The sequence below is a fragment of the Sprattus sprattus genome (genome assembly GCF_963457725.1).
Source record: "Sprattus sprattus genome assembly, chromosome: 12".
Taxonomy (NCBI): Eukaryota; Metazoa; Chordata; class Actinopteri; order Clupeiformes; family Clupeidae; genus Sprattus; species Sprattus sprattus.
In genome coordinates, this window is record NC_137910.1 from 28,054,024 (window position 1) to 28,080,285 (window position 26,262).

At 42.4% G+C, this 26,262-nt stretch overlaps 1 protein-coding gene across 4 annotated transcripts; it reads right to left on the reverse strand.

Moving 5' to 3' along the window:
* Window positions 1-1,466: 1,466 nt before the first annotated feature.
* Window positions 1,467-25,710, reverse strand: pax2a (paired box 2a; the record flags this gene model as incomplete). 4 transcript variants are annotated; one of them, XM_080849444.1, is made up of 11 exons in its annotated part: window positions 1,467-1,625; window positions 1,955-2,041; window positions 4,181-4,282; window positions 10,566-10,686; window positions 12,581-12,756; window positions 18,702-18,746; window positions 19,585-19,704; window positions 19,983-20,068; window positions 23,066-23,263; window positions 23,962-24,127; window positions 25,659-25,701. In XM_080849444.1, 11 exons carry the CDS (start codon window positions 25,699-25,701, stop codon window positions 1,510-1,512), a joined length of 1,260 nt encoding a protein of 419 aa, XP_080705570.1. In that variant the 3' UTR covers window positions 1,467-1,509. The 4 variants fall into 4 exon arrangements, with proteins under 4 accessions (XP_080705570.1, XP_080705572.1, XP_080705573.1 ...); XM_080849446.1 differs by having other exon boundaries at window positions 1,467-1,644; XM_080849447.1 differs by lacking the exon at window positions 18,702-18,746 and having other exon boundaries at window positions 1,467-1,644; window positions 25,659-25,710.
* Between the last annotated feature and the right edge of the window lie 552 nt (window positions 25,711-26,262).

The window sequence follows — 26,262 nt, forward strand, 5'->3', positions numbered from 1 at the left end:
AACTAACATAATACTGCTTTATTAATGCATACATATACTGCAAATAAAATATTAAATATCAAACTAAATCTTTGGCAAATGTGGTAAAAAGTACATTCATTTACATTTCTTGGAGTATATGAGCCTTTTTATTTGCCTCTCTTGAATGTTTTGCTTTTGTGTTTAACAGAAAGACGATAAAAACACAAGATAATGTTCTTCTTAACCTGTCTTTTTATGGGACCCATTTTATTGACCTTATCCATTCAAAGTAAAGTTGTGAGGCAAAAGTTAGTCACAACATTGCTAATGATTTGGCTAAAAGTCATATTATAATAGAAACAAGTGAGGCGTGTATTTTGTCAAAAGTGTATTGTTATGAATAATGGAATGTGATTCACAAGAATGACATGATACGATCATTCAGGTTGATAGTATCTGAAAATAATGTCAAATTGCTTTGAGTTCACAAAACAGTATTCTAATAATTTGGGGTTTGTGAATGTCATGATATGGTCCTAATAATGCTGGAGAGTATTAGTTGCTGATGGTTGAATGTCTTTGCTGTGTATTTAGTAATAAACCTTGTGAAATCACAAACATATAGTGCAAAAAAAGAGCAAAGAATGATATTGCATGGACTTGTATATTTTGCTGCGTTTATAAAATATAAAAGATGCTGTAAAGAAACACAATTCTGCACATTGATAGAAATGTTCATACATCACAAAAAAGCAAATAATAATTTAAAGAAATGGTCTTAAGTTCGGTTAGGTCCATGGTGAGTCATGGGTTCCACTGACATTTTAATACTTTTTATTTTATATATATATATTTTTTACATCTGATTGTGTATCACAGAAAGTTCATGTCAGTTGTTTCAGACTCACACTTACACATTCTGTTTTTCTGTGTGGGCACTGCATGACCAGTACCAGTGTGCAGCCATGTCTTTGTATGTGTGTGTGTGTGTCTGTGTGTGTGTGTGTGTGTCTGTGTGTCTCTGTCTCTGTCTCTCTGTCTCTCTGTCTCTCTGTCTCTCTGTCTCTCTGTCTCTGTCTCTGTGTCTGTGTGTTTGCGGGGAGCTGGGTGGGGTTCTTCATAAAATAGTGGGACACTGGCATGAGCCAACACAGGCCTTCAGTAGGTAAGAATGGATAAGTTGATGTTAGTCATGGTCAGGAATGTGTTGATTCATGAGAAGAAATAGCAAAGAAAACCATTTAAAAACACATCAATTGTTACTTTGTATTCATCACACAGTCCACCTTTTTCTTATACTTTATTTTATATATATATTTGTATATATATAAATGTCTATACTCTTTCAAAGTTCCCTGTGGAAACTGCCAGGTCTTGGTGATGTAAAAGAACAGCGCCTGATGTTTTGAGTGCTCTGAGGGTCCGAGGGGGTGGGGGGTGGACACGTGTGTGTGTGTATCTCTCCCATCAGCTGATCCTCCTAATCCAACAGTTGCCCCCCCTTGAACTGGTTTCTTTTGGAGCCATTCTCTTTGTCTTTAACACCTTTCAGACGGGTGTGATATGGAGGCCACAGCCATGGTCCTGCAGTTTGATTTGGTTTCCATGGTAACTAGTGGCGGTCATAGGCAGTGGCAGCAGTCGGTGCGGAGCCCCGAGACGTACTATAATAATAAGGGGAACCTGGAAGATAACAGAAGAGTGGAGCGTTTGAGACAGAAGCAGACAGGAGCATCATGGTGTTTAGTTCCTATGACAACACGTCAGAAGGCTAGCCTTACGGGGATGGAGTTACCGCATGTGAAAGACAGGAGTAGCTGATGCTATCAACTTAAATCCTAAACGATGACTACTTAGGTGTATGGTGGGCTTTTATTTGAACAACAATTATACCACAATCAGTGTGAAATGATGAGCATATAGTATAAAATAATGTTTTATCAATAGTATATAAACTAGAGAATAACAAAAAAAAAAATGGGCAGGTACTTACTTAGTAATGCTGGATTGCTGAACCGCCATGCTTCATTATATGTTGTGTACTGTGGGTGGGAGTATGGATTTCCTGAAAAGTCGCTTCCTGAAAACACAAACACAAAAACCAGACTTAGTCATTTATGGTCATATTCTTCTCAGTAATAATTTCAAAACAACTACGGATGTAAGCGTTTGTTTAGTGATGGTACTGTTGAGGTATGGAGATCTTAATTGGTTTTGACTTGTTTTAGATAGACTAGATAACACAGACTAGATAGACTAGATCACATTGTCCCCCACCACAAGGTGCCAGACACTCACACCTCTACTAGTACGCTCCTGCCCTACTATACTGAGCTCAATTTATTAGCATAGTTAATCCTCTTATTCTTTTTATTTCTATTTTTTCCCTTCTGAATGACTTTGGAGTGGTCTTTGACACTTTAACCAAAGCCTTACTTCAGGACTCAAATGAAAAGCCTTTTTTTTTTCTTCTTCAGCGTACCAGTTTCAGGCAGTAGGCTTGGGAGGTGTCAGTGAGCAATGCTGAGGGTCCCAGCACGCGTCTCTCTTTTATGACACAATAAAGACTGGCTCCTATATGAATCTGCTGAGGAATGGCTTCTGCTTTAACAGTTTTTGAGGTCTGTCACTAAATCTTAACCATTCTGAGGGAGGCTGTTGGATACCCACAAAAATACACCCAGTGGTGGTAGGATTCAAGAATCTCTCTGTGCACATTTGACCACAGAAAATGTGTCTGAAATGAAAACACACTTGATGTATATGTAAAGATATTTTGCCATAACAAATGAAACCTGTCAGGCAATTCAATTTGATGAGTGAAGTACACATGTTTGCTGGGGCCACGGTCACATTGAAAGGTTGAATCCAGCTGAACCACTCAAGTGTGACGGAGAAGGGGGGACAAATCCTTTCTTCTGCAGAATGATGTAAAATACTGGTTGTAAAATCTCCTCTCTCTATGCCTCCATATACCCCTACACAAGAGTGATGGGGCTGATTTGACCTGTCTCTGGCAGTAACCCTTGACCTGCTAAGGAGACTGTGTAGGCCTTTACACAGTGAAAGTTGAGCAGGATGGTTCAGGCTAATCTGAGAGTAGCATCAGGGCTGAGCATGTGTGCTTATGTTGTTTGGGTCATTGTTGTTGTTGTTGTTGTTGATGATTTGGGAGAGGGTATCCAGCCGGCTGCCAGATTGCATCCTTGTGGGTTTGCAGTGAAACTCAAGCCAGGTCCCTCGGAGAGATAGTGATTTAAATATTTACAGCCCTTCCCAGCCTCTGTTTTGTGACCCTTAACTGTTTGCTGTGAACCTGAACTGCAGGTTAAGTAGAGGGGAAAGAGATACGCTCTGCAGCACCGGACGGGCAGGATGGGAGCCGTGTTTATCGACGGCCCAGGAGAGTGGTCCGACACATAGGGATAATGAGCCCTGGAGCCCGGGTGGAACTGAGAGGAACTGTCCTATATCCTTGCCACTGATTGCTTATTGAGGATGTTTAATTTCCTAGCCAGCCAATGGCAGTAGCCACACAGATGTCCACAGGGGGCTGGAGCCAAGATCCTCTCTGATCAGTGTTGTGGTCCAATGAGAGTCTGCACATCACTTTAAGATCCTTTCTGATCAGTGTTGTGGTCCACTCAGTGCAATGACAGTCTCCACATCACTCTAAGAGGGCTCTGATCAGTGTTGTGGTCCACTCAGTGCAATGAGAGTCTGTACCTCACTCTAAGAGGGCTCTGCCTGCAGAAGCATCACCTCTCCTCCACCTGCTTATCTTATAAACAACATAACTACTGTATATACTCCTAGCAGACTATACTCTTTACATCTCCTCCGCCTACTTATCTTATAAACAACAAAACTACTGTATAAACTCCAATGAGACCATGCTCTTTACGTCTCCTCCACCTGCTTATCTAATAAACAGCATAACTATATACTCCGAGCAGACCATACTCTTTATGTCTCCTCCACCTACTTATCTTATAAACAACATAACTATATACTCTGAGCAGTATGGATTACAGAGGTGTTTTTGTCTGTGAGTTTTTGCCATGATTATGACTTTGGTTAGCACATCTTTAAGGAACACATGTTGGTTTTTGATTGTCCTCAGATTTCCTGAAGACGATTAGTGGGTGAGAACTACACACTGAAAATGTTACGACCCATCTTAAATTTAATGACACCATAAAATCATAATGTCACTTACCAGGCACCATTCCAGCGAGGGTTGAAGTTGGGTAGCTTCCCTGGCCGGTGGGGGGTACATGAGGGGGGTATCCCGGTAAAGTGGTGCTCGCCATGTCACGACCTGAAGAGACAAAAGCAGAGTGCTTAGAAAAAAAGTCACACTTCCTCAATGACAGCATGCAGACAGAGCAATGCATTCACTCCTTTTTTCTTCATCCTTTTTTCAAATACAGAAATTCTTATTAGTATGTAACTGTATGCAACAAAATATCTCAGGGTTTTTTATGCCTGATTTGAGAGCTTATAATAAGGGGGTGAATTAAATGGTCCATAAAATATTAAACATGATGATACAAACTGCTTTAAACATTAAAAACAACATACATCACACAAATGTTATCACACAGCTTTCTCTTAATTTATCTGGGTTATGCTAATGTGGCATCAGAAAGACCAACTCCAACCCCGAGTACTGTATCAAGCTCCAACCTCAGGCTAACACCCAAGTTCAGCACTCCCTAAATGGCTGCACTGTCATTGGACCACAGACCCATTGCCCCTTATTTCAGCGTTGACGTGTCTCATCCTTCAAATCCCTTTTACATAAACAGCCCATATGGTCCTAGTGACTGGTGTATCCAGCGCCCGCGGCTGAACAGAGACATACAGTACACACTACAGCCTCCCCGCGGCACGGCTATACTCAAACACTCTGCAGTCATGTAGGGGCTAAAAGCAGCACTGAGGCTCCGCATTCAGCCCCTGTAATTGGGGCTGACGGCCGCCTATCCTGGCTGGCCTGACTTGTTCTGTAGCACGTAGGCCCCACGGCGGCTCCGGGCTCCGGCTTCAGAGGGCCCGGGATCATTGTTAGCAGGGCCAGTGCGGGTGGGGGGAGGAGGGGGTCCGAGAGGGGAGTAGTGGTCTGGTGGTCATTAACGAGGCAGGCGCTCAGAGGCGCTCAGAGTGGCAGGCTGTTTGTATAATATCAAGTGCACATATTTTGAGAGTGAGGTGCATCATGGGATTGGCTGATAAAATGGAAGCCTGTGATATGACGCTCACTACATTTCTGTGAAGAGAATCAGATTCGTTTTTTTGTATTTTTGAAATATTATCTAAAGATCAGACATCCAAAATATACTTTTTATCAATGTATAGCAATAATCCGATGCAAAATTAAAAGAACGGTTACAAACACGCAGACTTAATTTGGATAAGCAGTGCTAAACATTTCTTCATGTAATAGTTTGAAAGAGGGTAAGACTGCTGCCTCTCCTGTCCAGCACAGAGCTCAGTGGGTTGGGATAGGGGTTGTACCTGCTATCATAGGCTGGCTGGCATATTGGCCGTAGCCGGGGCCATGGTGGGCATAGGCAGCACAGCAGGGGGTGGAGGCATCTAGTGACACGCTGGGCTGGTAGGGCAGGAGCTCAGCTAGGCCCACAGCTGCCAGGGAGGAGGAGGAGGAGGAGGAAGAGGAGGAGGAGGAGGAGGAGGAGGAGGGGGTGAACGGGGCCAGAGAAGCCTCGTGGGGCTCCTGCTTTACACACACCGAGGACCAGTTCGAGTCTGCCAGGTGAAGAATGGAACAAGAACCCACACACACAGCGTGCAGCCACAGTCGTACCCACACGGACAGACATGTTCACACACACCCACGTGCACACACACACACACACACACACACACACGCACAAACACACCAAACATAAAATGAATCATGAATAATGGAAGTGGTATCACAATATCAAAAGTGCTTATGAACAAATGAATGAGTGTGATTGAGTTTGTGTATGTGTTTGTGTGTGTGTGTGTGTGTGTGTGTGTGTGTGTATGTGTGTGTGTGTATGTGTGTGTGTGTGTGTGTGTGACACACATACATCACACACACACTGCAGGTGCCTTCACAACACTAAATATAAACCTTACACTCGAAGGGTCATAATAAAAAAAAGTTTTATAATTAAGAGTGATGGTCTGTGAGAGAAGTACAAGTAATGTTGGCCAGGACAAAACCTCTTTTTTAAACATTCCTTGTATAAACGAATCTGAATATTACAAACTGAATCTTCATTCTTGCGCTATGGTTTACTGAAATAATCTAATTCTATTTAATCACAGTACATCTCTTCCTATAAATCACTTCAGAGTTACAAACACAAACCAGTAAAATAAATCAAGCTCAAATATATGGCATGATTTCCCTTCGGTTTACAGATAAAACACTGTAAAACAAGAAACACCCACAGCTGAAAAGAGCCGCTTTGAAGCCCAAACCTTAATATAAAATGTCTTATGAGCGTTGACATTTTTCATTTTGTCACATTTGCTAGTGCAACCCATGTAATCAGTATGAGCGCTCCGCTCCCCCTCCTCTGCTCTCTCTCTCTCTCTCTCTCTCTCTCTCTCTCTCTCTCTCTCTGCTAGCGCTGTCCGTTGGGATAGCTCCCCCAGCACCATGATAGCCTCATTAGCTGCTTCCCAACTATTGTTGTTTTACAACTGAACTGTGAGTTGAGATTCCTCATTAAGATAAGGGCTCCCTTTATATTGGACACAATCCTGACAACCCTTTTCAGATGCCAGGAAATCGTCCAACTTAACTGCCCCCCCCCCCTCCTAACACAGACACACACACACACACACACACACACACACACACACACACAAAACACAAATCAATTACAGGATTCAACCACATCCCTTTCACTAGACAAAATTACCTACACTAGCAAGATGCTGGAAGATGGATGATTATGACAAAATCTTTTTTTTTTGTCTGCCTCCAGCTATAAAATAGCACAATGTTGAGCAAAAACACCGTACAACAAAGGGTTAAGTTGACAAATAAAGTCTGCAAACAATCCCCAATGACTTCATTGCGTGAGGAAAATGACTGCTATAAAGGCAGTACTTCCAGATAACGCCCCCGAGGCCAATAAAGGCTTAGAGCAGTGAGGAAGTGGAATTAGGCTCCTGTTCTCTCACAGCCCGTGTAGCCGGTGTCAAACAAACGGAGACACTTCACTCGCACACTGGCCCCAGCGTGTTCAAGCCCACTGAACTTCCAGACTAATCAAAAGTGGTGTTTCTTGTTGTCCCAGAGACAAGCAGGAGCCGAGCGCTGGAGCCGAGCGCCGGAGGCCTGTCAGAGTCCTGATGGCTGAGATGGAGGATAAACACTAGTCTTTGAGGAGGCGCTCCCAACAAAACACTCCACATGAGGGGCAGAGGATATAGAGTCCTCCACTTCTGTCTTCCCCACCACCGCAAGGCTTCTCTCAAACTCAAACTCAAACGACCTTCGCTTTTTCTATAGAACCAGTGGAGCCAATGTCACCTGCGCTGGCGTCTTTAGGGGATAGAATTATTAAATTCTGCATAAACCAAAAACAGCTACTACAACCATTAACCTCAATTTTCTACTTTCACACAAGTGCCAATTTATCAGTGACTGGGAAAACAGGTTCTTCCCAATTATATCTAAGTAAAGAATGTTTGGACCCAAGTAAAAGTCATTAATTACCCAATGTGTGCTCAAAGGTTAGTGTGCTGTTGTGAGGACAAGCCAAACATTAATTTCATTTGTCGGGAGCCTGTGGTCTCTCTCTTGTACAGAGACACAGGGCCACACATTGGTTAGATGGCTGCATGTTGTTGGCTGTTCACTGGAGACTAGCAGGGCCACACTTAGGCAAAAAGGCTCTCCTTTGGATACATTTCAGCCGCCGTTCATCGCTAGGCTCAAGACAACACAAAGCAGCCTATTCTTTTCTGGCACAGCATACGCCACTTCTCCTCCTTCACTTACATGGCCCTTCAGAAAACGAAAAAAAAAGATTATGAGACACAGAACTCTGATGCTTTCAGACCCAGAGCCCTCTCTCTATTCTGCCACTCGTCTGAAGCTTCCCAACCAGGGAGAACCCTTCAGCACCTGTTCAGGTTTTCAAGACCACAGAGGGGTGCCCATTTATACTGTGCCATCCCACTGGCACCAGGAAGACTCTGATTATGGTGCCCAGTGGGGCAGGAGCCTCGGAATCCTAAGTGGCAATTCATTCTGAAGGTATGTGCAAAACGCCCTTTTAAAAACAAGACTTATATTCTGGAGTCCATCCAGGTCCTTTCTCTGGACCTGAATAAATCATGCCATGGTGCTCCTCCACTGTGCACACACAAGGAGAGTGTGGAATGCAAACTGCTGAGGCAGGTCCACATGAACGAGTCTCTTTGTCCCTCAATCCCAACCAACGCTAAAAGAAAGCTGGTGTCAGACAGTAAGTCTTCTTGTCTCACTACACCTCAGTAGAATATGTTGTGTATATTTGATACACACATGTTGTTTTCCACACATTCCATAAGAGCAATTCAAGTACAAATGTGAAGATGTTCTTTAGCCTTTGTGAGATCAGAGAGATCTCACTGATATGTGTTAGAAAATAACATTACCGAAGGGATGGCAAATCATTCCTAAAACAGAAAGAGGTCTCCAGTGATTACACACCGTGATCTAAATCCCTCTCTCATTTCTGCCAGTGACACAGGTACCGCAGCTCTCACAGCAGGGGCAGGGGACACAAACAACATGTCTGGAGCTGCCTGCGCACTGTCCCTACAATTCTAATTACCTCCAGCAAGGAGGTTATGCGATCGGGTCCGTTAATGTATTTGTCCGTCTGTTTGTCTGGGCGGATCTTTCTGAAATTTTCACAAGAGGTGATCTTGGTCCTGGGACATCCCCATTAAAATTTCAGGATGATCCGGATTCTGGATCCGGATTCTGGATCCGGATTTGTGTACCTCCTTGCTGGAGGTCAGAAATCTCGGATTGCTCTTGTTTCTGTTTGCAATGAAGAGTTCATTAATCATTCATCTTTAATAGATTATGCACATTTTGGAACATAAAATCAACAAGATCAATAACTGCATGAATTAAATTGGCCTGAGAAAACATATTCAGGAATTAACATAATCTTAACCATAAACGCATCATTTATTCAGGATTGGATCTTATTCTAAATGTGGAGAATAATTTGATATTTTTTTGTGCATGGTCCTTATAGTAATTTCCAGATTTACACCATGCTAGTAAAGCAGAAAAATCCACTGCCACCTTTTCACATTACATTACATTAGTCGTCCTCTAAAAACAAATTATCCCTATTTGGTAATTGACAACATGGACAAATACATCAGAATTTTTGTTGATATTCTGTTCAAATGAAATGTACTATTTTTTTTATATAATATAAAATAGATACGTATGTTTTCCGTTTATCCACCAATATCAGTGGCAGTATGCTGAAAATATGTGTGGAAGCATTTAACAGAGCAAACTTTTTGTTTCACTGAGGGAAGTTTTTATTTCCTCCTGCCCAGTGAAGCGAGAGCTGGTCCGGCCTGGGACCCCCTGAGGAGCCCAGCCCAGGTGCAGGAAAGGCCACCTGCCACGGGGGAGCTCCCTCGCCCGAGACCGCTCTCATACAAAGGACAAAAACACACCTTTCTTCTCATGAGGCCCAACTCCCAGAGCAGGGGAAACTTACCTCCCACCTAATAATGAGAAAAAAAGCCTATTCTTTTGCCATAGTGCTCACTTGGCTATCATTTGAGAAGGAGCATTGCAATTTTCAATCATCCTGTCCTCCACCCACACAGACTCATTGCCTTTGATGGCTCCAGCATAATTATGTGAATTTTATTAAAAGCTTGGTGTATTAATCTCAAGACTGACAGTTGGCTATCAGTAAAGTTAACCTTCTGCTTGGTGATAACAGCAGCTCAAATGAAACAATATTTCAATTAGCTCAGCAGCCATTATGCAGGTCAGGGCAAAAGCAGCAGACAAGGGATGAAAAGCATGGAAGCTTAGTGAGCAGCTACAGAACATCCACAGCAGAAACCACCTTAAATATGGTCTTCATACACTTCAAAGAAATCCACCTCAAATCCACCTTAAATATGGTCTTCATACACTTCAAATAAATCCCTGTGTTTGCAGAAGCCACTCAGTGATCTCCTAGCCCTTTCTATGTACCTGTGAAACAGTATGATACAACCGCCACTCAGGCAATTACAGTCAGCTCTATTGACGCTGCTAATAAGTAACCTTGAATTCTGCCATTTTCTGATGACTAAATGCACCCTTAAAAAAAACAGTCAATTCTTATGCTGAAACCCTTTAGAGAAGCAAGCACTACCCCTCACATTGACATCTGCATATGCAACGCACTTACAACCAAGCTCCAGTTAATCTCCATACTCATGACCCTGACCCAAGGCTCTCCAGTGTACATGTGTACCTCATTCTCTCATTTAGAAAGCATGTTAAAGGACTAGTGGCCTTGTGCAGTGCTAGGCTACAGCTGATCTGGGCACAGGGCCGCACAGGTCCTTACCTGTCACTACAGGGTAGCTTTGGGACACACTGGAGCCCAGGTCTGAGCTCGCGCTGGTCGACAGACTGGGCTTGACCTCGTCCAGTCCGGGGTTCAGTGCCGGTAGTGAGTATTCGTTAGCCTGCCAACAAGGGAGGTTGGAAACTTCAAACACTTGGAAAGGAATTGGTAATATGCACTAAACCTCCACCCACTGCCTCCCACTCCCCCAAAGTCCCTCTCTAGTGTAAAGAGACACTAATGTGTGTATATTTTCGCAGAAGGGCACAGGGCAGGAGGAGTGGGCTGAATACATTAGGGCATGGCGCGGGGAAGGGAGCAGATTTGGGCTGCGAGTGAAAAGCTGGGCGTCAGCTGTTCCTTTGTGCTTGACTGCAGTCATCCCCCTGACCAGCCAAGGGAGGAAACATTCATGCTTTGTTACAGAGGGGACATTTGTTTGGGAAGAACGGAAGAAGTCAACCTTGCCATCCCACCAAAAAAAAAAAAAAAAAAATTGTCTTTGATTAAATGTTTATTTTAAATGTCTGTGCTATTTATTCTATTTTATTTTATTTCTCATAGAACTGGTATATTTCAATAGATTATTGTATGTTTTTAAAAATAAATTATATTTTGGAAACATTTCATAAATATAAATTAAATAAGCGGCTCATTTTTCCTCAGTTAGACTTGATGTAGTTTTAAGTGTTGAAAAGTATGGGAATACATGTTTGAGTGCACACATGTACATCTAAAAATTATTTCAGTTTATGCAATATGTATTTAAATTAAGTAGATGTGTGTAAATGCGATGAGTGTGTGAGTGTGTTTGTGTAAATATGTGTGTGTCTCTAAGTGTGTAGTGTGTGTGAGTGCATTCGCATCTGTGCACCTCAAAGGGCCCTTGTCCCAAAGGGAAATCCGGTGACCCCAGTCTTGTCTCTTTTTATTCTAGATAAACTCTGATTGTCCCCTACAACTGTTCTCTGGCAGACTGGAGGATGCCCCGCTTCTGTTCCACTGGGCCTCAGATGCACGGCAGCCATTTTCTCATTCAGGGACAGGTTGGGTGTGGGGCAACTGAGCGTGGATCTGAAAGGGATGACCAAATGGCTGGCAGAAGTGTGGGAGGGGTGAACCCATTGAGTTTTGCATTTCCAAAATGGCTTTTTAATACCCTTTCTGCAGACACCAGACATGGGCTAATAGATCCGCCCTTTCAAGAGTTAAAAAAGAAAAAAGGGGGCTGTGAGAAAGGGCCAGTGAAAGGGGGAACGCAGTGTGATTAATACCACATCAAATTAAAACAGATTTTTCCAGGCAATTCCTAGAGCGCTTTTTCTCTCTCACTCTGAACGCCAAGCCTCTTTCATTGCCTTTTAAAATACTTTCTCTTCTTCTCTTTGTGATTGGAAGTCATTTCCAATTCATTTTGGTATTGATCTTCCAGTAGAAATCAGTTTTGTAATTAGCTGCAAATTAGACCCTCTACTAAGGGGGAGGCCTGTCCCCTTGATTTATCACCAGTGTAATGCTCCCCGATTGGACAGAAATTAAAATGAACTCAATTAGGCCACTGCTTTTGCTTTATGGGCCTCCAGTAGTTTCAATAGAAAATGAATAGTCTCTTGTTGTTTAAAAGTCTTACGGAAGTAAATAAAGGTTAACCATGTGGTCCATTTCTTTTAAAAAGGCTTTTCATTTACACACCCAATTTTAACACATCTTATTTGTTCCACGATTAGTCCATTGAAATCCAGTGCTTTTGATATTTAATATTTTCATATAATGTGTAAATGACTTCCCTTCAGAGCCTTCATTGATCGAAATGGAGCGTACATTGTGTTAACTGTTATGAGATATTCTCAATAAGTTGCGCAAGTTTTGTAATTGCCAAGAATAGACATTTCAATTGTGCCATCCTTTTCTTCATAATACTGGGAGATTATTTTCGAGGGATTTTATGTTAAAGTGGGATATTCTGACACTCTTTTCAGATTTGAGTGGACTGAGGAGAGTCATGCTTTACTGACCTGCTCTGGCTTGATGTGCTCTGATGTGGGGAAGACGTCTGGGTAAGATGGCCGCTCAAACACCCGGTCTAGAGCCTCCAGCTGCTGCTGAGTGAACGCGTCCGCCCTCAGGTGCTTCCGTAAACTCTCCACACTACCCTGAGAATCACTGTTTGGCCCCGACCCATCAGAACCATCTACGAGAGGAGAGAGTGACAGGTCCACATGCTAGTACCAAGCGTTCTGCATCCCCCCTCACCCCCACCCCCACACACCCCCCTGCCCTCCATCCTGCCTTCCCAAACCCCCGGGGCCATCTCCCTGCTTCCACCCACCCCTCCCCTCCACATACTCACTCAGCTGAATCTAGCGCTCCTCTAAGTACCTCAGAGCTAGCTAGGGTAGGGAGGGCCCAAAGATTGGAATATCAGCTCAAATTCAGTCAGCACTAACTTCAAACAGACCCTAATGGTTGGAGAGAGACACAAAAGACCAAACCCTGCAGAGAGTGTGGGGAGAGTGAAAGAGAGTGAAAGAGAGAGAGAGAGAGAGAGAGAGGCAAGATGGGACAGAGTTCTCCACCTCCCCCATCCTCACACAGCATCAGCACCGTCATGATGTGATAGGTCTGCAGTAATTGATGGATTACCTTCAGTGCAAATATATACTTGTTGGGAAGAGCGTGTGTTTTAGCACTGAAGAGCGGTAGCGATTACAGGCTTTTCTCATTTCCTACGCTGGCTGGTGGAAATACAGAGCCATTATTTTAAAGGGACAATTTCCTTTAGAATGTAATTCTGCTTTCACTTTAAGATTGCTTTCCTGGGAAAAGATGGGAGCCGACCCAACGATGAATACAATTACTTTGAGAGAGGGGGCTGCTAGCTCAAGCATTTCCTCAGTCACACTCTATAAACAAATGAGCATTTTACACCCCTCCTCCCCCAAGCTTGTGACCCCATCACCTTGTTATAACAGGTGCGTGGGGCTTCTCCTCGTGTCCCTCTCCTCAACTGGCTTGCTCTATCCAGGAACAGAAAACCCTCCAGGAAAGCTCCAGGCGGCAGAGCGCCTGGAAGAACAGCGGCCATGTCTGCTGCCTCCCAGGCTCACAGCCTCTGGCAGTCTGGGGCTTTAGCTCCCTTACAAATCTGTCATTCTAAATTTGCTGCAGATTATGTTCTCCCCTTGCCGAGAGAGCGGTGATATATGATATGCACGGGCCCTATTGATTGCCTGATCTGGTGGCAGGAGGGAGGCGAAATGAACTTTAAATGAACATCATGCCTCAACTCATTGTGCGTATAATACTCTACTTAATCCCACACTTTTCTGTGCTATGGAATTCAATTGATCAATCATGTTTCAGTGAAAGTACCATTTCAGAGGCGTTATTGCCATTCTAGCCAGCAGCTTGACCTTTTTTGATGAGTGAGGCCACAGGATGAACCTGACTATAAAGGAGAAATCCAAGATCCAGGGAGAGGTGGATGAAGGACTCTGTGTGTGTGTGTGTGTGTGTGTGTGTGTGTGTGTGTGTGTGTGTGTGTGTGTGTGTGTGTGTGTGTGTGCGAGAGAGAGAGAGAGTGTGTGTGTGTGTGTGTGTGTGTGTGTGTGTGTGTGTGTGTGTGTGTGTGTGTGTGAGTGTGTGTGATTGCGTGTGTGTGTGTGTGTGTGTATGGGTTATGTGTGTGTGTATGGGTATGTGTGGTTAAAAAAGATTCTTCTTATCTATTCTTAAGACCGAGCTGAGGCGGTAACCTATGCCATTTCTCTCTCCCCTCCTGGTAAATATCTCATGTGAGGTTGCATGTATTTCTGTCCTGGCATCATATGAGTGTGTAGCTGAGTGACAATCTCTCATGGACAGCCACCTTGGGGGCCTTTCATACCACTCAGTGTTGCGGCTGTATAAAACTCAATTGTTTTCTTCGGTACAGAAGAAAATAGAGTCATTAATTACTTTCTATCAACTGGGCTAAGTGCAAAATGCAATCAATAAGTACGCGTTTGTCATTCACCGCGGTGAGGCATGCTTCCCATACCCAACCCCCCTGAGCCTTCAGGGCCTCCCCAGCTGAGGACAAGCCTTCCCACCATACATTTCCATTTTAAGAAATGAGACAAATGTCAATGAAGGCCGTCTGAACCTTTCCCAACCACATACACAATCGTTTGGATGTTCTGTATGTCCGTATTTACTCTGAGTTCCCTGACTGAGAGGGCATCTGTGCAATGATACAAATGCAGCTTGACAATCTTTGTGTATTTGACGGGTGCACAGGCTTCAGGTTTCCTCCCGGAGAAAGGCTTGGGTGTTCTCCGCATAAAGTGTGTGTTGTTTTCTGTATCGATCATGGCCACACTCCAGTGTGTTTGTTGTGACATGCCTCTGCATTATTACCCTTGTGCCGAGGGACCAGCAGTCACTCAGATCAGATAACTTGCCCTGTAAAACCTACTGCTCTCCCTGCACTGGCCATGGAATCCAAAGCCCACAGAAGAAATCCTGTAGTCGGAGGACAGAACCAACCTGTCACCTTGCTCTAATATGTGATTCAAGAAGCACATCACATCACATCACACATGACCCTCTGTGGACGCTCGACTTTTTAGGGGGATTTCTATCAATATAAGACACTAATCAGCCAAATTGATTTTGGCTTCATTTTGTATTGCTATGTGGTTGCCATGGCAGGTGTGACATCCTGTAAACAGAGGACATACTGTCTCGCTGGCTTCCATCTCTTCTGGGCTGATAACATCACACCGTAGAGGCAGGGCTTTGTCAAAGGCAAATGAGCTCCTATTCAGGGCCTCCACTGGCCTAAAATCACTTGGATGGAGCTTCTCCAACTCACTCTGAGGCTCTGTACTGTCTTTCTACCTGGCTAACATGAATGAAAGTTCTAACAAATGGCACCGACAGATTTTCTGTGATTGCAACATTGTGTCAAATACTTAAGAAATACTACTATACTGCGTTAAGTCCCTCTAAATATTTTAACATATTTCATTTCCAGCATATACTAAAATATATCATATACACCTAACCCGTAAAGAAGCAACCTAAGTTTGTTCTGTTTAACTTGACACAAATCCTCATTTAAGGAGTTCTGTGATGGGAAGGGTGTCTAAGCAAATAACACTACCATATGGACACTGAGAGGAAGAGAGGGAGGGGGCATCAGAAGCAGCTCAACCAAATCTGTTCATTTCCTGTTCTGTAGCCTTATTAATTCAATTTAGCAGTGCTAGACAACAGTGTGGACAGCGACAATCATCTCTGCCATCTCGGAGTCTGCCATCTCCCCTATCTAAATGCCTTTTCCCTTACCTCCAATGCAGCACAGGCCCCGCACTCTCACAGCCTGACCAGACAGCACCTAAACTGTGATGCAATGTACTGGAACACATTTAATGAATACATTTCTCTCTTTCTTTCCTTTCTTCTAAAGTCTCTCCGTCCCGCTCCCTCTTTTCCCTGCCTCTCCCAGTCTCTCCATCTCTTTTACACCAGAGTAAACGCGGTGCACCATTAGTCCTCGGGACCAGTACTCATAATTGACTTTCTCAAACCTGATTGCTCTTTGTGTGAATCTTATATTCCCTTTAACACTGGGCAGATTCTTGTGGTATCATTTACAGCAGCAGGGTGGCTGGGCTGGGCTGGGCTGGGCTGGGGGGCTGTGTCTGTCTGCTTGAATGCAGATGTAGCTGGGAAGCGGGGCCTGAACCTTTTGTGTCCTTTGATAAGAAGCCTTGACACCCTTTGCTCTTGCAGTTACGCTCCATAGCCTTTCTCAAATCTCTGGCTTTCTCTTTTATACTGAGGTGATGATGATGATGATGATGAAATTGGTGGGATGTTTTTATTGAATTTTTTAAAGCTGATCCATTTCTTGGTTTGGATGCATTTTTTTTTCTGCTTTCTTCTTATAGTTAGCCCGTATTGATACACTGGCACAAAAGTGCTTCCTCAGCCGTAAGATTTAGGCTAGGGCCACCGGCTGTTTCCTTTAATCACGTTTTTATTTGAGCCTACAAAACATGCGCTGGACTTTTTCAATGCTGCCTTTTCCTGCCTTTGTGGAGTCTATATGGATAAAACATCAAATAAATTCCTTGCAATAAAAAGCACTATCTCAAATACTATCACACACACACAAACACACACACACACACACACACACACACACCACACACACACACACACACACACACACACGCGCGCACACACGCGCACACACGCACACACGCACACACGCACACGCACACACGCACACACGCACACACGCACAAACGCACACACACACACACACCTCTCCCATACCTGATAAAAATGTCGTAATTTCTTGTTCTTTTTCTGCACTACAATTTATGACAGCATGTTTCTGCTACTCCCTAAGATGGCTCTTCTACCCTCCAGAAGGGATGATAAAAAGACGGTGGAAGAGACGGTAGATCCAGGCCGGTCAGGCCAACCTGCTTATCAGTCAAAGCAAGGTCAGAGTGAGTCAGTCATTGTCTTAATTGTGGAATTTAGATTTGGAATCATGGAATTCACATGTTGTATGTCAAAGTGCCTCTCTTATCAGTGCAGCTATAACGCCATGCTGCCCTTACTTTACTCGTTGTCTCCTAATAGGTGTCAACACATTTGGCCAAAAAATCATATTATATCATAATCGTTTCATATCCCTTTCACTATTAATTCTTTTATAGAATAGAATTTGAATTCACATCAAGAAGTACACAAATAAATTGAGTTTGGACCTGTGCTCCAGCAGCAGGATGGGTGGAGAACATTTTCTGTGCCAGTGTAATTAGTATTGCTGCTCTTAGACATCTAAACCAATCTCTTATAGGGCTAAAGGGTTGTCTTTCCCTTAAGGCTATTTCTTTTGTCTTACCGATAGCTTGCGCATCAGTGATAGAGGAAGGAGAGTTGTTCATTTGTGAATTAATGGCTTTTCTCAGCAGAATTGCAAATTCTCTTAAATGTCACAATGTGCAACGTGTGGGAAGCCAATGCCACCCAAAGAACCAATCTAGAAGGCCAACACTCCCCCACCCCCACCCTAACCCTTACCCCATCCCCTCAACCCCCGCCACCACTGTCAACATCACCCACAGCTAGCGAGCTGAACATGCTACTTTTAATTTGCAATAACACATGACAATGGCAGATTAATGGCTCTTATGACACCTCTGTCCCTGAAGTTCCGCTTACGAACACCCGGTGTACATAACGCGTGTCACACTACATTATCTCTACATCCCCGCTATAATGGAGACCCTTTTTCTCTTTGTAAAGGGCACTGCTGACTGCATACTTGGGCAGAGCAGAAACCCTCCTCTCCATCGTGGCACTCCATTTCTAAATATAAGCCTGGTGTACTTCTCCCGACACCCTGTCCTCTACTACAGGATTCTCTAACTACAATACAGTCATATATAGTATCATATCCTATTTTATCACATCACATATTTTAATCAGTGCCCTCTCAGTCCTTTCACCCGTTAATGAATCCTGGGCCTAGTACTCCATGCCTACTCCGTGCCCTAGGCACTGTGAAATTGTAACAATGTATTTGCTGGTGTGCAACTTCCCCAGTGTGCAAAAAGGCTATGTGTAAGAAACACAATTAAACACAATTAAACAATTAAATAACTAGTCAGGGGATCTTCATTACAGTGTTACATCAGCACAAATGTTTAGTGTCTGTGTTATGTCAGCAAACTAGGCTGCTCCTAGTACCACCTCAATTACAGTATCAACTATTAATGGTGGCAGTTTTATTCTCATTAAGAATTGCTGTAAGATTGTCAATGTTATTGTTTAAGTCTAAAATATTTTTTCACTTTAACTATTTATCCCTTTTAAAGAGACCCTAAACACAATAACCTATTCATTATAAAGTAAATGTCATTCCTATCAAAATCCCTGCCTAAATACAATATAGACAAAACACCTACTCAGTCTCTCTCACACACACACATACACACAGTCTATCTTTCTGCACGCCCCCCCCCCCCCCCCCCCTCTCTCAAACACACACACACACACACAACTTCAACAGAGTGGAGAGGCCTGTGGGAGACAGAGAAAGCAAGAAGAAGTGTGGCTAACAGAACTTACAATATCCTATTTTCCTCCCATCCAAGTGGTTGCCACTCCAGAGAACTAAAGAAACGGAAACATAAGAGAAGCAAGTGGCCTGCTTTCATAAATGCTTTAAGAAATCATCAGCAACTACTTCAGCCCTTTTCTCAGTCACTCCCTGATTTGACCCTGCACTCCTTTAATTCTTTTGACCAGAATAATGTTTCTTTAGTAGTATTCAAAGAAAGCCCATTGTTTGTGGAACCGATGATGTATCAGGCCTGAGGCGCTACGTATCCACTCATTAACTTACAGAGGCCAAATGCTGGCTTTGACTGGTTGCTTGTGAGTTCAAACCGCCATGTTATTTCCCTAACAAACTCATTCAAAGCCCTCATCCTCCAACACTACCTTGAGAAAGGGGCCAAGAAATCCTCTATTGCCTCACTGACCCACTGTTGCTGAGGTTAAACAAAACAATTGAGTTATATTCTAAGCTTTGTTATCAGATGAATTAAGTCTTATTTGGTCTCCTCTCCTCTCATTTTGAAAAAAAGAGTCTTGTTTTATTTTTAACTGAATGGCAAAAATAAAATGCTGAAAGTCTATAAACATACCATTCTTTGTGCTATACTCTGTGCTGCGCTATCAAAATAGAACTTTAATTTCCTCTCACTATAAGTAGGATGTTACTTGGTGTAGTTGGCAACTAATATAGTCTCCTAGGTTGACATTGTAACACAGAATTTAACAGAACTCACTCTTGATTTAAATTGAGCGCTATTAAAGTACCATGAGCTCACCACCTGACCATCACACCTATGGTATGGCCATGGAAGAGTCACATGAGATGAAACAATACAGAGGGCTATGTAGTAGAGAGGAGGAAATCAGAAATTAAAAATCCATTTTTTCTTACCATCATCTCGTTTTCTCTTTTCTCCATTTGAACGGGGAATTCCTAGAATGCCATTTATGGAGTAGGAGCCGACGGGGTCATTTGACACACTGGACACTGGAGGTGAGGCATTACTGGGGACTGGGGAGAAGAAGAAGAGAAGCTCAGTCATAGAATCTGAACATCTTCCGTCTACCCAATTGGTCTACGCTGATGCTACAAACATACTCTAACAAAAGTGGAAGTACAAACAGAGGAAGTAGACTTCTAAAAGTGAATATTTAAGCAAACACATGTTTGATATTTCAATGATCTATAAATGTCCTGCAATGACAGTGCACTTCTCAGTATCTCGACCTGATGGCTGTGTGACTGCACATGCTTTCCATGCTGAGTGAGACACAGCTCCCCTCTCTTACCTATGGTGTGGCCAGAGGTGCTGAGGGGCGTCCCGGTCCCGTCCGGCGATGTATGGAAAGGCTGCTGAACTTTGGTCCGTATTATCCTGAAAAAATCAGCAGGGCCAGATCAATACCTCTTTGTGAACCCGGCATTCTCTAATGGGAGAGACGGAGCGAGGGGAGAAGCTCTGTCATATACTGGGCCCTTGCATTGGGACTTATTCTATTGCATGAGTAAAGTCAAGGGTTGTTTGGGGCCTTGCGATGTAGATACACCAGATTCTGCCCCAAATAACCAATCTGAGGGCATTAGGGCCAATCTCAGTGCAGGTGTCTGTGGAAGAATGGGGGCTGCCCCAAGAGAGAGTGGATTCAATCGAAAGGAATTCAAGGTTTGGAAATATGATAAAGTTCTCCTGCCTTTATTGTGTGATATGGGGGAAAATCTTCATTGCACTTTGGTCTGAATGATCTTGCAAACAAAGCATGAAATCACATCAATTCAGCTCAATGATAGGCTTCAATGCCTCTACCTGGCTCTGGTTTAATAGTCTAGCCCTTTCTCTCTCCCCAGCCTTCTCTTCCCTTCCTCACTCACTTCTCTCTCCCCTCTGCTCTTCTCACGAGCCAAATGATTGCCTCGACACAAGTTCCCCAGCTTCACTGATAAACCATTGCTTCAGACAAACATCCTAAGGAGCTGGGGTGAATAGGGATCTATTGACTGGGACTTTGGGATACAAAAGTTGAGCGTCAGTGGCGTGGGCCATCAGAGGCAAATGGAGGACTATAGAACACATGTGAAGGAGAGGCAATAGTGTCTTATACCCTCACAAAATCCCTCACAAAAATATAACATTTTATTACTTGAAATCATATATGAAAAACTATTTTTTTTTTCAGCCAATACCACTTTCTTGCACTGAATAGATACTATATGGTTAACAAGATACACTTCCCAATCAGACCTTTCCACTTTTTTGAACGAGTGTTTAAAACAAATTTCATTTCCACAATTTGAAAGATGACTAAATAAGCAGAAAGAGTCTCTTCTTTATTCCATTGCCCAAGTCACTCTCTTCCAACGATTCTATTCTCTTCCTTCAAAGACCTCTCACGGAGGTGGACAAGTCACATCAATATTGGATTTGAATTTTCAACGTCGAACCACAACATTTATTTGAGACACATAAATTCAAGGATTTTATTTGGGATCTATGTTGTCGGTATTGAATAAGCAATTTGAATCGGGTGAATTAATGACTTTTGCTGAACATTCCCTGTAGAAATGTTAAAATATGAATCAATACGCCTGAAAGCCACTTAGGATCTAGACTTTACCATCATGCGCTGAAGGTGGCTAAGTCCTCACTGTGCTGAGGACACAGTGTACACCCCTGTGTGTGTGTGTGTAGCCTTCAATTATTAATGGGGTGAAATGTGTTTAAACTTGGGCCATTCTCTAATGTCAACAGAGCAGAGGTCAATGGATCAACTGCAGACGCCCTGATGAGGGTCTTCACATTTTGTTTCTCTGTACCCAGGTCTGAAGTATTTTACTGTAACATTAGTTTGCCTTTATTTTTGTACATGATTTATTATGCATTTGAGGCCTTTGGATCATTCTGTCAAGCTCACTCATGTGATAATGACTATAGAGACATGAATATAAAAAATAACAGCATTACAGATTTATCATCTTCATCCTGCAGTACAACGTCATCTTTTCTTGGACATTATTTAAGCCCCAAAGTGCTTATATGAATAACCCCAGCATAATTAGAAATCAAGGTTTATAGAAAGTCTTCTCACATTGTTAATATATATTTGGAATTTACCACATGCATACATGTGCTCGAGCCTGTTCAAATTGGCCTTTTTAAGCAACCATAGGGCATGAAATGAATTTTTAGGCTCTTTCCTTTCTCTCGTTTTTATTTCAAAGAAATGTCTGGTGTGGGGAGGCCCATGATCTCTCTTCAGCTCATTAAAATGTAATGCTGATGGCTAGCTCAATGGAACAGTGCCTCCTAACCAAAGTTCATCACTCCTGCTAGCAGGTAAGACTTTTTCACCTTGTTTTCCCCTCGTCCGTTTTGTTTCTTACACACTATCCGAGACACGTGTCTATTTTCACATGAGACAGTGGAGGTGTGTGGACGTTAACGCCATTTTCTTCACTCCAGGACATAGGCTACACCATAATATCGCGCTAATTTACCACTGAACTACCGGAAATACCTGCACGTAGGCTATGAACGTAGGGTCACTATCGTGGGTTATGAACATTTATAGGCCTACTGACCACCAAAAATCCTAAAACAGCTAAAACCAATATTATTATTATTGTGATAGTATTATTATTGTTGTTGTTGTTTATGTTTTATTAAAGAAGAAGCCTGACGGTAGCCTCGTATTTTTCTTATAGCTATTGCTTTAGAACTTTACAGATTAATTAGGCCTACAGTTTAGAATCGGTAAAGTAAGGCTTCAGATTTTCCCCCAGATCTTGGTTATACTCAGCGCTTCAGCAGTAGTACGTTTATTCGTCTACAGATGACAGTGAACAATGTATTTTCAAACGCAATGTGGTCTGATATTGAACAACTGCATGTGGTGTATTTCCCATTGCCACTGGATCTGGTTACAGCGTATTGATTGGTTTTCATGCAGACAGATGTGTTTCTCGTGGTCTCAACCATAGATCTACTGTGGAAAGCACTGAGATTGAATTGCACTTTGAAACCACCCGGGTCGGACAATGAAGATCACCAATTCCAAGGATCATATCACTGTCTTCAGCATCTAATGCATACACAGCCATTTATTTACCCGCCATCAGTTAACAACATAAAACCGAAGACAAATGATTCAACATCGTAGTTTAAAGTATGTATTGCACATACCCAAGTCTGACTGCCTTTTGCCTTGTATTCCCCCACCGACAATCATGATCACAACATAATCGTAGCCTATATTCTTCTCTGAGACACCACTCTAAAGTCTTTTGGTGATGCCTTACCATCTTCCCTTGTCTTATCCGGGTTTGAAATTGCCTTCTACTATTCAGAAAACACGAAAATGCTTTAAAAATATTTTACCTGTTGATGGATGACACACTAGGTACAGTGTCATTGTCGCAAACTGCTTCGGCCAGAAGTCGATCGCGTATTTCCCAGGCAAACATTGTAGGATTTTGCCGTTTGTAGTCTGCAATTTTGTCCACAACTTTGGGAGTTGCCACTTTTGGTTTAGAGCCCCCAATAACTCCAGGTTTAATACTGCCGGTCTCGTAGTATCTGAAATGACACAGGATTCGAGCTCAGTAATCAGTTAACTGCAGTTTAAATAATTACATCAGTGTCCGCTAATGGACAGAATAACCAGTATACACGGGACTTCTTGTATTTACCCGCTGTTATACAATCCTACTCTTGTCATTTTAATTCACGGTGTTCTAAGCGGCCCGAGAGACTTGAGTTAGTCTACTTAAATTGTGTTTGTGTAGCACTGATCATTCAACTAACCCTCCGACGAAATTCTGCCTTTTTACGCAATTTATTATTTTGATTATATATTTATATAATTGTTTCTCCTAAGACCTATTAAGGGAACTATTCTTTGTATGCATATATTATTCATGCAGACATCAGAAAACCCAATATAAAATGCCTCCTTTCGAATACATGGATAACCTATATTCATCATTCAAAGGAACACGAGTGCCATGCCCCTTAAGTGATTTGATCAGTCATTCTTTTTCAATAAACAAAAACAAAAACAAAACAAAAAAACATACATCAAAATAAAGTTCAGCTGTTTCCAGTGTGGGAGCTATGCAAATATTTTATGATAAAAATGAAATAGACATTATGGGGTGTAGTACAGCTAAGGCTTGATGAAATATTAATTTTGTTCAGAATGCCTAGCGGTAGCTAAGATAACCGATGAAGTCTTGTGGTACATTTTTCTCTTTTGACAAATTCTCTTCCCTTACCTGCCAAGGATTTTGCTGACACAACCATGGCTGACCCGAAGTTGTCTGGAGATGTCACAAGGTCTGACCCCTTGGTGCGCCAGCTCCACAATTCTTTGCCTCACAACATCAGGTAGGGGTCTGCCATTCACAAACACCCCCCCTAGTTGGTTGACACCCCCATGCCCTATATGGGATACAACAGCACCGAGAGAAGACCATAACATTAGATACATACAGAAGACAAGTAGGATACGGTATTTTGATTAAACCGGGATGTATTTCAGACAGACAGTGCTCTACGTTGGTCTCGTGGGTAATTTCAAAACAGTCAAGCAAGCGCTCGTCTAACATGTACTACCGCCGTCCCTCTGTTACACGTTTTTATCACTTTAACTCGATATGAATTCACTGTCCTCTTATTGTTTTAAATAAGTTGTATGACGATCGACCGATATAAAGCACGCATCGTTTCAAACAGGCTTTATTTTAGTGTATCTAAGCCTGAGTAATAGATTTATTTGACTTTAAATAATTGACTGTAGTCTAAATTGAATGGATCATTTCTTGTTATTATTATAAATTATATAAAATCATCAGAAATATCTTAGGGACATCTATCAGTCATAAATTCATATTTTGGTATGTGATGCGGGCCTTTATAGGCACTGTAAAAGCTTGATTATAAGGATAATTTTACAAAAACATAAAATATAATTTTCGACTTACTTTTTGCATGGCAGTTTAAAAAGTCATAGGCAACCATGGGCATTGTATTTTTGGTAGTGAATTAGAATTAAATCAAGTGATTTTCTTAGACAGCATTGGAACATCAGGGCCAATTTAGGCAATATTTTCCTTTGGTATAAACTACCCTTGGCTTACACTGCGGCCAAACACATGTCGCAGATATTATGTTTCAAGCTGTTTAAATTTCCTCGCACAATTACTGTAAATAATTAAAAAGAGCTTTGATAACTCATATTACAAACATAGGCTAGTGAAGTCTACTGCGAAATGATTGGGAATTCATTATTAAACTTTAACGTAGTCTGCATGTGGTGCTGGTAGGCTTACACCGAGAAATGTCTACAATAGCTTACTAAATCTTAAAGTGTTGTGATTGGGCGTAATGTTCCGATACATAAAACCACAAAAAGCCTATGACCATGCCATTATAAAATAGTATCTACCGGTAGTATTTTCAGCTTTTTTCGGAGATTAATAACCAAATGTTTTATCTTTCTGTTGCGCGCTTTTATCACGGGAAGATGTTTCAATATGCTACCTGATTTTACTCTCTCGGTTTTCAATTAAAATATCACTCCAGTCAAAAAATATGGACATTGTTGGTTCATTCAACCCAGATTATTCAATTAAAAACTTTGGGAATTTCTACGCAACTTGGAGCGAAGGTTCTGCTCTGTCACAGAGTTTACTCTGTGCAAAACCATGCCAAAATAAAAGCAGCATGGGCTTTTGCATTTTTGCTTGAACCACAAAAGCGAATGAGAAATAACAAGGTTGTGGAACAGTTTAATTCGGATGACATTAAGCAAATTATATCGCAAACACTATTTAATCAATGCAAAGTATCGGCATTCATCTGCCAATTTAATCGCCATATTCTGCCTGCACTTTATTACAAACTGACCTTGTTTAAAAAACATTCTTATTCCCGTGAGAATTGGTTGATTCAACACATCTTTTCAACTTACGGTGCATCGCTGAGAAGGGGTCTGCTTTGCAGTGAATATCCATTGGATAGCAAAGGAGGGAAAGGTAGTCGACAGAAGTCGCCGTTTCGCCCGGGTAATGCAGCTTTGAACAGAAATTAAAAAGCTATCCGTCTGGAAAGAGTTTGCCTCCAGCAACTTGCAGGGTAACTTCTTGGAGATGCCGCGAAGTTGCTCTTGCCCTTCAGTTCCTTCAGCGTCAATGTATGGTTTTGTCAGGTTATGATCATGGCCGTCACTTGTCTCTACAACATTGCAGCAACATTCGCAAGACGTGATTGTTTTCTAAATGTTATTCAATCGCAAAGCCTACAAAAAAGTAGAAATTAAGATCGAATGTAATTTCTCTTCAACTGTTCTCGCCAGTAGCTGCAGTAGAAAATTCCTCGATTGCTGTTAACGTAGCCTACTTGGAAGCGCTCGAGTATGATCAGGTATGTGTAAAGATGACAGGGAAAACATGGACACGCCGATTGCGGTTTGCGGTCCCCCTCTCTTCCAGAATGGGATGTGCCTGTTAGAAGCTTGAGTTGAGAATGAAACCCCTCTTCATGTGTCTTTTTCTAAAAGCTGCAATACCCCCTCC